At 34.6% G+C, this 14,185-nt stretch overlaps 1 protein-coding gene across 1 annotated transcript; it reads left to right on the forward strand.

Annotated features, from left to right (window-relative positions):
* On the forward strand, positions 1-3,794 carry LOC115962437 (cleavage stimulating factor 64). Its single transcript, XM_031081274.1, has 7 exons — positions 1-156; positions 337-414; positions 1,986-2,024; positions 2,109-2,687; positions 2,778-2,852; positions 3,146-3,337; positions 3,426-3,794. The coding sequence occupies exons 1-7, from the start codon at positions 64-66 to the stop codon at positions 3,549-3,551; spliced, it is 1,182 nt and encodes a 393-aa protein (XP_030937134.1). The 5' UTR covers positions 1-63; the 3' UTR covers positions 3,552-3,794.
* Positions 3,795-14,185: the final 10,391 nt, after the last annotated feature.

Below are 14,185 nucleotides of genomic sequence, written 5' to 3' on the forward strand. Positions count from 1 at the left end.
TCCTACCCTCCTCACACTTGAATCTCTCTCTCTCTCTCTCTCTCTCTCTCTGTGTGTGAAACAATGGCGGGAAAGTCAATCACCGGCGAAGGCTTATCGGCGAACCTCGCCGGAATGTCGAAGAACCAGCTCTATGAAATCATGTCTCAGATGAAGGTCAACTATTTTCTCATTCTCTCTCTCCGAACTTTCTTTGAATTCATTTTTTTTTTTCCTTTCTCATTCATCCTTTTCCTTCACTTTCGAAATTTTCTTTTCTTCCAAACACTGAATAATCTCTCTGACAAAAACAGAAATTACAATAGAATTTGTTTCATTCTTCTTCTCGCATTACAGGCTCTAATCGAACAGAACCAGCAACAAGCGAGGCAAATCCTCATTCAGAACCCACTCTTGACCAAAGCCCTTTTCCAGGTACCAAATTTTTAGGGTTTCAAAAATTAAAGCTGTTTTCTGCTTATTTCATGGACTCTGGAAATTCTGTGTTTTTTTTTTTTTTTTTTTTTTTTTTTCATGTATTTATTTAGGTTGTGCAATTAGGGTTTAGCATTTTTTTTTAGGGGTTTGATGAATCAAAATTCATTTAAATAGAGAAGAAAAATTGAACCAATATATATATATATATATATATTGTTTGCAAATAGTGTTTTTTGTCCTAGTAGGAGAGTGAGAATTGCAATGGTGTTCTTGTCCTAGTAGGAGTAATTCTGGAAAAGACACAAGAGTTTGCATTGATGGCTTTGAATTAGAAACATGTGATTCTAAATGGGTAATCTTTAGAAAACACTACCATACTAAAATATCACTTGGAGATTTCATTATTCGACCAACTTCATAACCAAGAAGTACCTCTCGGCCTTTGAACTCTGGATGGGAGGGATTTGGGAATTGGGAGTACCACCCCATTATTGTGAGTTTGAGTCTGGAATCAGCTTTTCAAAAAAAAAAAGTTGGGGGGGTAAGGAAGCCTACCAATCAGCTCTCCTGAACCCGCAAAAGCGGAATCTTTCTGAACTCAATATGGCCTTTATTTATGGAAATGATGACAAATAATTGTCTGATAAGTTTCATAGACTATGTAGTGTTCTTGGCATACGGTTGCTTCCTCTGGTTTGACCTAACACTTTTATATTATAGCAAACTCTAGGTAATGAACTATTTTCTCTCTATGGAAGTTAGGCAATGTCGTATTACAAGTTTGCCTTTTACTAAATTAGTCCCTAAATTTAAAATTTAAAGAAATTTGGTATCTATATTGTATAATGAAAATATTGAGAGTATTATTTTAGGAAATAGTAAACAGAGTTATCAAGAACCTGAAAGTTGTGAACATTAGCAATTGTCATAACAGAAGTCCAGTGACAGTTTACTAAAACTGCTTCTGTCCATGTTGGAATTAATCAAAGTCTACTTTAATAGATTATTGTCAAGGCAGCATTATGTGGCATAGGTAATTTTGGGGGGGGGGGGGGGGGAGTTGGTTCTTTGATCTTTATACAGGACATACCTGTAGAGACTTTTGTGTTTTCTCTCTCCCCATGCCCAGTAATACCAAGTTATTCAGACTTGATGATTCTAGTATACATTAAGTTATTAAACTTGTTACAATGTATATTTGGTATTTGTAAAATTCATTTCACTTATGATACGTATATGTCTGCATTTGGTGTGTCATAGTTCTGTTAACATGGAGATCGACAATTAGTTTTAACTTTTAAGTAGTTCATTATGCAATCTTGAGATGGTGCGCATTTCTGAAAATGATGTAAGGCAACTCTACTATGATTCATCTAAGAATCATTGTATTTTATCTAGATTTTAGAAATTTTTTTTTTTTAATAAATGAGATGTATACCACACCAGTTAGTGGTGATCTATGTTTTAGTTGGTTTTGTAATTCATTTTGTTTTCAGTTGGACATTATACTACATTACATTCAACTGTTTTTTTTTTTCTTTGACTGGTTAGTATTTTATTTTTGCTAGGCACAAATTATGCTTGGAATGGTCCAGCCCCCTCAAGCGGTATGCTTTGTTATTTATGAAGCTTTGATCTTTAGATTTTATTTAATGCCTACATGTATATGCTAAATTTCAGTTTGTGTTTAGATTCCAAGCATCCAGCCACCAGTATTACAGCCTCCTCAACAATCGGCACAGCCAACTCAAATGTCAAATGTTCAGGCAGCTCACTCACCACCAAGTCAAGTGGGTATGCAGGACCAAACTGGTGCATCTCAGATTCCACCTAACAGAAAACAACACCAGAACCAAACTGTGATGCCTATTTCAACTGCTGCTGTTCCTACACTAAATGTTCAGTCTCAGCCCATGCCTTCACATCCCCTGCAGATGCCACAGCCGCCTAAAGGACATATGAATTCCCAAATGCCCCCTATGTCTCTTCCGCAATCATCTCAACTTTCCAATGTCCCTTCACTTCCTCTATATTCCTCTTCACAGCCACCTCCACTTCAGCAACCGCAAATGTCAACTGCTTCCAGCCAGTTGCAACAGCCACTACAGACAACTGGAATTCCTCATCTGCCACTGCAACCTCCATTGCCACCACAACCTAGGCCACCTCCAGTTCCATCTTATCATCATCAGTATCACCCTCAAATGGGGCCTAATGTGGGTTTCCAACATCCTGGTGCTTCTCAACATCTCCAACAGCAAATGTTTCATGTAAGCTGAAGATCATATTGTTCAAAAATCATTATTGATTGTGGTATATATTAGATTTTTTAAAATTGTTTTCTTTCTTGATAATTTCAGCCAGGTAGTAAACCTCCTGCTGGGATTGGTTCTTCATATCCACAGGGGCAGCCACCACATCAATCACTGTATCAGGTATGCATGTACTTTTTAGTTATTGGATAGCACCATTATGTTCGACATGTTCTTACTGGGGTGGTTAGTCAACTAACTATTGATGGGAGGGATATAAATCTGAAGAAATTAGGCTTGGTGGATGAGCATTGGAGAGAGATAGTGGTGTCCTTTTTGGGGGGGCATACATGCCATGGTTTAATAAAACCAACACAACTCATTGATGATCTTGCACATAAACATAGTCAACTGTTGTAGAAGAAAATTGACAAATACAACTTTATAACTTATATTTACCCTCACTATCCCCCCAGATGGGAGGTCAACATTTAGGGACAGAATTCAGCAATCAAGGTGGAAGTTCCATGCAAGTGGATAGAGGATCTTCTTGGATGTCTGGCCCACCTGAAAATTCGTCAGTAACACAGCATTCAGGTCTTCCAGGCCCACCACCACTAGTTCCTGGTCAAATGGGTCCCGGCAATCAGCCTCCTCGCTCCCAATCGGTAATATGTCCACCACTGTTTTTTGGTATCAACTAGATATTTTATAATACATTCAGATTTTAAAAACTGACTTCTGCTCATTATGTAGTTGACACCGGAGATGGAGAAAGCACTACTTCAACAAGTCATGAGCCTCACTCCTGAACAGATTAATCTCCTGCCTCCAGAGCAAAGGAATCAAGTGCTTCAATTGCAGCAGATACTACGCCAATGAAACAAAGAAAATTGATTTTGTTTGGAAGGAAAGCATGACAGGATCAAACATCCTTTTTAAGTGGTAGAGATTGAATGTATTTCGTTGCCATCTAAGTTACCAATTTGCTACAGTGAAGAATGATACAAAATCCTTCAGAACTAAGTTACAGTTTCTCATCATGAATTTTTTTTTGGTGGGGGTGGGGGGCTTATAGTGTATCTCTCGTGCTTTTAAGTGAGCCGTTGAGGTTTTTTGGAATTGCATTTCTCTTCTCTTCCATAATGTCTGCTTCATTAATGCCCCAATTAACTGTTCATCTTATTTGCTAGGTAGTTGTGGTTCATAGCAAATATGTGAACGTGGTTCTTATTCTCTCTCTCTTTCTCCGACCCAAAAATAAGAAAGAAAAAAAAAAACAATACGTTGATTTATTTTCTAAAATCTAGGGATCATGGTGTAAGGTGCAGATTGTAAGAGAACACTCACTATTTTCTACTCACCAAAAATTTAGAGGACACTTAGGTTCTTACAAAAAATACTCGTGTAACTGCTTTAGTCAAATTCAGCTACAAAGGTTTACAAAGTATGCACAAATACACGATACACATTGTTTTCCCACACTACACATAGTACTTTTCCTCTCCAATTAGTTACTGACCCCTAACAACCTTAAGGCCACAAGCCATGCAAGTAACCTTGGTAGTCCAAGTAAACTATCCAGCACTCAGCCTTGGTCAATACACACCAAGTAGAGGGTTTAGCCCAGCCAATGTCGCCTCCAAACTCTGAGCTATACAGTATCATCACCACTCATATGCAGCCTAACATGCTTTGTTAAGCAAGCCATAATCCAGTCTCTTTTCTTTTATTTATTTTTTGAGATATAACCCACTATATATACCACACAAGCAGCCCAACCTTGCCTTGAACACAAGCAGTGCACATTGCACATTAACCTGTCTATGGTCAAGCCCATGCAAAGCAACCACATAGCACCATTGTACATGCTTTCCCCAGCATACACTAGCGTGAAACCTACCAGATCCATGTTCCCAACACAATCACAATGCCACTATGACACTTTCAACCAAGCCAACTCATGTGAACATGCACCACAAAGAGGCAATACAACCAGTTAACAGTCCAAAACACCTTGATCAGCTCATGTCATGCCTCTTTCATGCTCATAGGCTTGTGTGACTGGCATGGGTTCAAGATGCCACCACATGTAGCCAGACATCTCAAGGATAGAACAAAACTCCCCACTGAAAGAACTCGATGTCCTCATCAGTAGGGAAACAAACAAAGGGAATCAACTGATCATTATCCTCTTCCAATACAGTAACAATCATCAAAGCAAAAAAAAAAAAAAAAAAAAAAACTTCATTCACTTTCTCCTAATCTTTCTCGAATTTATTTGTCACTAGCAGTGTAGGCACACAAGAAGGACACTTTCCACCCATGGACAAAATTCCACCAAGGAATGGCAATATTTCCACCTTTGATGCCACCTAGAAGGCTAGAAGCCTAGAAGTCATCCCCAATATGACTTCAAAATAATGTCAAGATACAACAAAGAAATCAACTTTACCGTGCCAATTTTCAATCCCAAATTGCTTATCGTAAGTAATGCCATAAACTGTATATGCTTATGAATTTACTGCCTTCATTCTACTCGGGCACTAGTTGACTTTCACCCCAAGTGCAACAACCATCTTTTCAGTAATGAAATTATGAGTGACACTCGTACTGTCCAACATGGCTAGAAAACCATGTGAATTTGGCAAATCCTAAACAAACATCAAACCAGCCGATGTCTCATAACTTGATTGAAAATTGCCTACAAGTCTGCTATAAATAAGGTAGAAGTGGTAGAAGAAGAAGTCTCAACAATGGTGTTAATAGGAGCAACCAATGGTAGTACATTGTTAATGATAGCCACTACTACGGAATTTTGAAGAAGCCATGCACAAATACAAAATTGATAAATGGAATGCCCCCTGATACAGCAAAATTTACAATAGAGGTGATCTTTTTTTGGATTAGATCGCTTGTTCACGTATCGATTGAAGCCACCATACTAGTGCAGACATGTTTCTTCTTGAACATGCTTAATTATTAACAACTTGATCAGTTGTGGGCAGTGGTGAGTGATGAAATAATCGACCACAAACTGGCTCAAAGTCATGAAGAAGGCCCATTAGGAACTGATGAAGTCGTTGTTGCGCACAATACTCTGGGAATAGCTCGTCTTTTGTTGGTGATATGGTATCTAGGTTAGCTTGAAGAATGCATGTCGAACCCAAAGAAACCACATACACAAGTAAAATTCAACGATGTGCTCTCCTAAGTCCTAACTACTGGTTAAGTCCGTACAGTGTCACTATAGGGATCCGTTTTGATATAATTTATTTTGCTGAAAACTGAAAATAATAAAAAATATATATTTTGATTACTATTCATTAATGAATTTATTGTTCATTAGTCTGATTGCACTGTTCATGTCCCATGAACAGTGCACCAAGCGCTGGTCCAAAAAAAAAAAAAGTTGAAAACGTGCAAAACGTAGACATGGGAAGCGCAAACGTGTTTCCCAAATGTACCCTAAGCTAATATTCTTTGGCACCATTAGAGCCAGCATATCAAGAGGCAAGCATGTCCTATATCTTCTAGGTGGTGTCATAACCTCCAAATTCCAATTTGACAAATGGAGTGGAAGTATTGCGAAGCTAAGTGATGGTCTAGTAGTAGTAGTAGTTTGTGCTCTACTAGTCTTTAAGGCGGGAAGTGAAGTTATTTTTAGTCTCTTTCTCAACAATGGTAGGGTTTTATGGTCCCCAAAAACATAAAGCCAAAGCTTACGGTTTCGAAGGAAGCTGCGAATAACTTGAGCCCACACAATGCAGTAATCCCCATCAAGAACTATGCGTATAGGATGAGAACATCATTTTGTGACATTTTGAAAATTCAAAAGTAAAAAAGGACAAAAAACTAGGTATGGTGCACCTGTTCAAAGTCAAAGTCAATGGTCAACATCAACTTGATAGTTGACTCGATCTAGTTGTTAACATGGTAGGTTGAAATGGCACCTATTTTGACGTGGCAAATGACCTGGTTGGTGCAGAATGCTTTGTTAGCATTTGTGGGCTCGTGCAAAGGTAGTTTTGGGTATTTACTATTTATAGCAAAGTTGTGTTGTTTGTTCTTTGATCTTTTTATTTAATTGGCTGATCACTAAATCAATGCACAAACTCAAATCAATGCACAAATGGAATGGATCTAACTAAACAAGTGTTGAATTAGCAACAGGAACATTGTCTGCGACCAATGCTAATGGGATGACGCTAGGAAATAGAGGATAATACTTTTGTAGAGCTTGTGCTTGGATACCATAAAAAGTATAAGTTTGTGTTAAGTAATTGTACACGGAGTGTTTTGGTCACACGCCAACTTATCATTAGTAAGGTATTATCCTCTTTAGAAGTGACACATAACCTCATACCAATTAAAGTCGAATGCCTTTATATAAGGCACATGACCTCCCTTACTTAGGAGATGTGGGATTTAGTCCAAATTTGATTGATTCTCCTTTGTCTCACCACACTTAAGATGTTTTTTGGTCTTTGGTATTCTCATAAGTCACAGCATACATGAATAAGATAGAAGAAATATAACATAAAAAAATACAAGTGCAATGTAGTACAAGGGTACAATGTATTGATACATTGAATCTAAACAACTAGTCTTGGGCCTTGGGCTCTTGGGGGTATTGTATTTTTACAATATCATATACTATATACTATTTAGTTAAAATTGTATCCTACATGTTTTGGTTGTCAAGTGGATGCCCTCTCATTTTTTCTTCTATCGCTATGTGACACACTATAAGTGTATTAATACTATTAATAATGTGAAACAATTTCAATTTGAATCCCTAATCTATTTGTGTTATTCATTTACCTTATCATGGAATCATTTATGTAACGAATCACTTATTAAATTTTGCATTTCACTTAAAGTTTGTTCATAAATCAATTTGATGGCTATTGAATAGCAACACTAGAGAAAGAAAACTTCCTTTGAAAACAGAAAGTTTGGATTAGAGTGAGTAAGCGATTATCAAAAAAATCAAATAAATAATTCAAATTGAAGAAATTTCATAAATTTTAATACTTTAATCAACAAAATTTAAAACTTGGCACATAAACCTTTTTTTTTTCCCCCCAGAAGGACTTGGCATGTAAGCTTAAATATGGTTTTGATAAAATTACTTTTTTACCTACCAGTAACAACCTGTTATTAAGATTTGTTGCAGACATAAACCACATTTATTTTTCTCTCCCTTTCTCACTCTCTTCACTCAGTCTCCGCCTCTCTCTCTCGGCTCATTGTAGTTTTGGAACTCTCGAGTTCGTGCTAATTTTAGCAAAAGAAGGTGGTCGATCTCACTAGTGCAGAGAAGGAGATTTTTGAACAGCATTAATTGACCCACAGACTTAGGTATGATGCCTTTCTCTTTCACTTTTCCCCAAATTTTATTGATTTAGCAAGGAGGAGATGGTCTACAGCTTGTGGGTTTGTTTGTGTCTATGGGTGTGTGTGTTTGGTGGGCTGTAAACATGTGGTGTGGGTGTGCTGCAAAGACTTAGAAAGAAGAGATGGGTCATCGTTGTTTTGGTATATGAAGGAAACGGGTATGTTGGAGGAGTCTGTTGGAAGTGGTGGACTTGCATCTTTTATTTTGTTCTTTTCTCTGTATCAGTCATTGGCTTTCTTATACGCATTCCTTCTTTCATCGCTTTGGCTGAATTGTGTTGTTGGGTTTTGCTTTTTTGGATAAAGGTACTTGTTGATTGTTATGTGATTCTGAATTTTGGGTTTTGATGATTAGGGAATACTAGGTTTTTGGTGATGTGAATTGGGTTACATTTGGATTTTTTTTTATTGTATGGGAATTGTTCACACATTCCGGTTTGTTTTGTGTTTTGAATTGTGTTTGGACATAAAATTCAAGACAAGAGAGGTTTATGAATTGATCTGATGACTCTAATGGCGATGATGATGATGATACTGGTTTCCCAAGTTATTTGTAGGGTCTGTGTTTCAAGTTGGGGTTTTGGCATTGATTTGTTTTCTAGTATAGAATCTGGAGATGTTTTATGTTCTTTGAATTGCTGCTATTATATTTTTTATTTTTCTAAATTCAATTTTATAATCTCTGCAATCCTTGTTGTAATTTTTCAATTTTGAGAGTTGTTGGAGACTCTTTTGGTAAGTGAATTTTTGGGTTTTGGTTGAAAATTCAGAAGTTCTGTACTTATATATGAGAATCAAAGGTAAGAAAGAGAAGGAATGACTAACTATACAATGTGTATTAATCTAGTAACTATGTTAATCTAGTATCTAAATCCACTAATCTAGTAACTAACTTCATCTAAGTTTTATACATGTCTTTTAGTGCCATTACAAGAGAACAACCTTAGTTTAGAAAGAAAGTCTTCTTTTGCATTCTGCTGTAACTTCAATTACAAGAACTTCTAAATTTCCAACTAAAACCCATAAATTCACTTACCAAAAGAGCCCTAACAACTCTCAAAATTGAAAAATACCAACAAAAATTATAGAGATTATAAAATTGAATTTAGAAAAATGAAAAATGAAAAATGAAAAATATAAAAGCAACAATTCAAAGAACAGAAAACATTTTCAGATTTTATACTAGAAAACAAATCAATGCCAAAACCCCAGCTCAAAAACAGACCCTACAAAAGACTTGGGAAGCTAGTATCATCATCATCATCATCGCCATCAAAGTCATCAGACCAATTCAAAAACCTCTCTTGTCTTGACTTTTATGTCCAAACACAATACAAAACACAAAACAAACTGGAATGTCTGAACAATTCCCATACAATAAAAAAAAAATTCCAGTTGAACCCAATTCACATCACCAAAAACCCACTATTCCCCAATCATCAAAACTCAAAACTCAAAATCACATAACAATCAACAAGTTCAAACCTTTATCCTAAAAAATCAAAACCCAACAATACAATTCAATCAAAGCAATGAAAGAACAAATGAGTATAAGAAAGCCATTGACTGATATAGAGAAAAGAAAAATTAAAAGATGCAAGTCCTCCACTTCCAACAAACTCCTCCAACATACCCGTTTCCTTTATATCCCCAAAACAACAATGACCTATCTCTTCTTTTTAAGTCTTTGCAGCACACTCACACCACATGTTCACAACCCACCAAACACACACACCCACAGACACAAATAAACCCACAAGTTGCAAACCTTCTTCTCCTTGCGAAAATCAATAAAATTTGGGGAAAAGAGAGAGAGAAACATTGAGATAGATGCGAGATTTTCTTTTTTAAAGGCTTTAGCTATTTATATTTCCTAGAATATTAAAATAGCTAAACTGATATGAATGCTCTTATTGCCAACTACTTTTATTTTGTGATGTAACTACCCAAATTGTTAAGGCAACAATTATTTTGTGATATTATTGCCAATCACTTTTATTTTGTGACATTATAGTTAATTACTTAGGCATGTATTTTGTGATGTAACTGCTCAAACCATTAAAGTAACAATTATTTTGTGATGTTATTGCCAATTGCTTTTATTTTGTGATGGTATAGTCAATTACTTAGGTAGCTATTATTTTGCAATATAACTGTCAAACTAATAAGGCATATAGTATTTTGTGTGTGATAGTAATTAACAATAAATCATGAGCTAGTCAAATTTTCATTTGGTAAGGATGTACTATTTATTTTTGTACCTAGAAGTTTGCAAAATTATTATTGCACATTGCTTAGTTATTTCTCAAAAGAGACATTACACTTATTATTACTATTTTTTTTTTTAATGTTCAAAATTGATTAGCAATATTTTTGCTATTTTACTATTTTGATTTAAGTGTGCAATTAAATCTAATTTTTTATTCCAATTGGATCTACACCTTTTTTCTTTTCTTTTTTTTTTTTTTTCGAGGGAGGGGTTGGTTGTTACTTTGTACATAAGCAAAACATTCAAAACTATACTTATTTTTTCTACTCATACAAGGGATTTGATTCCTCCTATATTCTATTCCATTACAATTTAATTCTTTTAGTACATAGTAGAATCATAGATAGGGAACTATACTAGACTAAGAACCTAACTAATTTTATTTCTTTTCTTTTAATCACATTGTTACCTTAAGTAATTCTTTATTTATATTACAAGATTCAACCTCATGTTGTGCCTTTTATATTAATCTTTCAAGTTTGAACTGTGAACTCTTTAAACATTTGAAAGCTAAGGTTGAAGGAGCCATGGTTTTAAAAACCGGACTGGAGACAAAACCATATTTGTCTTTGGTTCTCGGTTTTTGATCGGTTTTGGGCCTTTTTTTAGAATCGGACTGGCCTTCGGTTCCCGATTCAACTGGTTGAACCGGCTGGTCAAGTCCAATTTTTAAAACATAGGAAGGAACCTAAAGAACCTACAAGCTTACTGCTTAACATTTGTTTGCTTTTGGGTTAATTGGAGTTCCATCACTTTTGGGTAATGTTTCTTAAAAAAATCACTTATGTTTTTATTATATGTTGTAAGCAAAAATAATTTTCAAGGTCAGACCCCCAGAGCAGCCCATTTTAATAAATAAATAAGATAGGGCACCCCCCCCCCCCCCTTCTTCTTCTTTTATTTATTTATTTATTTTTTATTTTTTAACTTATGCAAATCATATGAATTTTTCCATTCTTCAACAATTTATGCTTTTTAAAAATTTATTTTCTTATTAATACAGTAATCATTTCATTTAAAATTGCGCGTCATTAGTTAGATTATAAATTCCAAAAGTGCAACAATCTAAAAGAACACTGTATTACAATGTGAAACTCACACTACACCATCACATGTCCTTACACATTATAAAATTATGGCAAATACATTATTTTTTCAGTTCTAATTTGCATATCTGCACTAAATATGAAAATGGAAACCAAAAGTATGCACATAGCACCATATATTCCCTTTCTTCCTTTGATACATTTGTTGCATCTCTGGGATAGATCTTTTTCCTGCACTGCTTTCTTCTCCCGGCCTTTTGATCGTCTCCTCCATGTTGGCAATAATATTATCTTTCATTTTGTTCATTTCTTCCAAATGTTGATTTTCTTGCAATACTTTTAGAATCTTTCTTACTAATCCATTCATAACATTCTGCCTTTATCACATAATTCAATCTCAAGCTAGTCAAAGTAATCACAATTATGCCCTATCTACAAATTACAAAGATGGTTAACATATTACTCAAAACACATAAAAAAAGAATTAGAAAATGGATATGAACTACTTGCCTTATAATTAGGACATCTCCAAAACTTTCTTCCTAGATTCTTAGTAGTCTTTGATGTGATTACACATGTTGAAAGTTTGCATCTACACTCTTGTACCTCACTACTATTTACACAATAACATAATTAGAAACTAAAAGAAAATGAGAAAGCAAGCATAATGAACTATTTACACAATAATTTAACTCAAAAAATACCAAATATTAAAGGGGAAAAATTAAGAACTATTTTCAACTTCTAGTAGTAGCTTTGATTAAACTAAATATTGGGTTCTATTATATTTTTGGTCTAGTTCATAACGCCAGATAGCGTTTTGGCCTAGGTGTTCTTATCACATATCACAGGCGAATTGGTTTGCAATAAAGTAATTAAGCTAACACACAAATTTAAACTAAAAATCCAAAGTCTACTAAACTTACCCAAATGTTTTTGGCGACGCTATAGTTTCATCGAGTATTGGCTGGAAACACCTCCTCTCTCTCGATCTCTCACTCTCATTCTTTCTCTCGATCTCTCAATCTCTTTCTCTTTCTCTCTATCAATCTCTCTATCTCTTTCTCTTAATTAGGGATTTTGGTGGGGGGGGGGGTAGGTGATGTTTTTTCTTCTTCAGGGCCAGTGAGAGTACGACATCGTTTATCAAGTTTTAAATTTATGGGTTTTTAAAAAAAATTAAGAAATAAATAATAAAATTAAATTTAAATATTAAAAAAATACCAAATTAGTGTCATTTTTAGGGTGGTGGGGCGGGGGGAGGGGGCTAATGGTAATATTAGACAACACTTTAATGGAGGAATGAATCGAGGAGTTTTGAAACTTAGAAAACTCATATGAACGAAAGCAAACTTAGACGATTGAAATGAATCCTGATGAACTTAGAGGGTGGAGAGAGGGTCATCGTGAGGCATGAGAACTGAGAAGCCTATGATCATGTCGGTGTGTGAAGGCGATGGCAACGGTAGATTTGGCGTGAGAGGGACTATGGAGTGGAGTGGAGGCAGAATGTGAGAGTGAGAGTGAAATGTGTGGGGTATGTATGGTAGGGTTTTCTAACCTTTGTTTTTATAGTTTAATTACATATTTATTTAGTTAATCTAATTGGTTTTATTCGTTTTAAATAGGCCCAAATGTTTTAACTAGTTAATCTAATCTAGTTAGTTAATTTATTTAGTTTCATTAGGCCCAAATGTTTTAAAATAAATTGAAAAGGCCAGAGGCCCAAAGCCCAAATATTTATAAAATTTATATTATATATTTAATATAAAATATATTATATTATGATAAGGTTTGGTTTCGGCCAGTTTGGTGCACTCAAACTTGCCACCAAAATCGAACTAAAAATTTCGGTTTTTTTAAAAATGAAAATCGAAATTGAATTGAAAATTTTGCAACGGTTTGGTCAGTTTCGGGCGGTTTTTGGGTTTTTTAGTTTTGTGCACACCCCTAATTTTTAACCTTTTATTTATTTATTATTTTTATGGAACTTAAATGGGTTTAAACTCTTGAACTTTTATGTAATTTTTGCATAAATATTTGTTTTTATAATTTATTTCTTTATAATTTTATAGTTACAATAAGAAATGAGTCTCTCTTGCGGTGAGGCGAGAGGCTTAAATGCATTGGACCTAATCAGATTCTGCCACATGACAATTCCTGAACACATGGCAGCATTCTATTGAATCCAGTGCATAGGACATTGGACCAAGCTGAACCTCTATGGGAAACATGAAAAAGTGTCTATTGATCTAGGAAACAAATCATGGTGTGCTAGATAATGAAACCAAATAAATTAAGGATTCAGTTAATAGGTGCCCTTGGGGCATTTGTTAATGGAAAATTTTAAGAAAGTTTTAATATCACTTTTATGTGAAGTATAAAAAATTGTAAAAGAAAGTTAGTTATTTTTTTATTTTCCCATAAAAATTTTCAAAATATAGTCCATTAACAAATGCTCTTAAGATATCCATTACCTTTTTCTATGAATTAATAAGAGTACCTTTTATTTCACATTATCTTTAAAATTGTGAATTCAAATCATGATTTCCCTTACTTTTTGTAAGTGTGTACTATGTGAGAGATAGTGTGTTATAGTATTTGGATAAAGTTTCCCTTTAGATAGAAATTCATCAAACTTTTTGTATATATTTTTATTAGATATAAATTTTAAAAATTTATTTATTGTATTTCAAGTTTTTTATTTTCTTAACATGCACGTAAAGTTTTATTCAATTCAACTGCTATTTACCATTCCACTAATAAAAATATTTTTTTATGCATAATTTTACACCATTAAA

This window comes from Quercus lobata, chromosome 10 (genome assembly GCF_001633185.2).
Source record: "Quercus lobata isolate SW786 chromosome 10, ValleyOak3.0 Primary Assembly, whole genome shotgun sequence".
NCBI lineage: Eukaryota > Viridiplantae > Streptophyta > Magnoliopsida > Fagales > Fagaceae > Quercus > Quercus lobata.

Bases quoted from the DNA above. Each gene is read 5' to 3' on its own strand.
- LOC115962437 (XM_031081274.1), top strand. From the start codon at position 64: ATGGCGGGAAAGTCAATCACCGGCGAAGGCTTATCGGCGAACCTCGCC. The intron at 157-336 runs GTCAACTATTTT...CTCGCATTACAG, and splicing joins AAATCATGTCTCAGATGAAG to GCTCTAATCGAACAGAACCA. The intron at 3,338-3,425 runs GTAATATGTCCA...CTCATTATGTAG, and splicing joins AGCCTCCTCGCTCCCAATCG to TTGACACCGGAGATGGAGAA.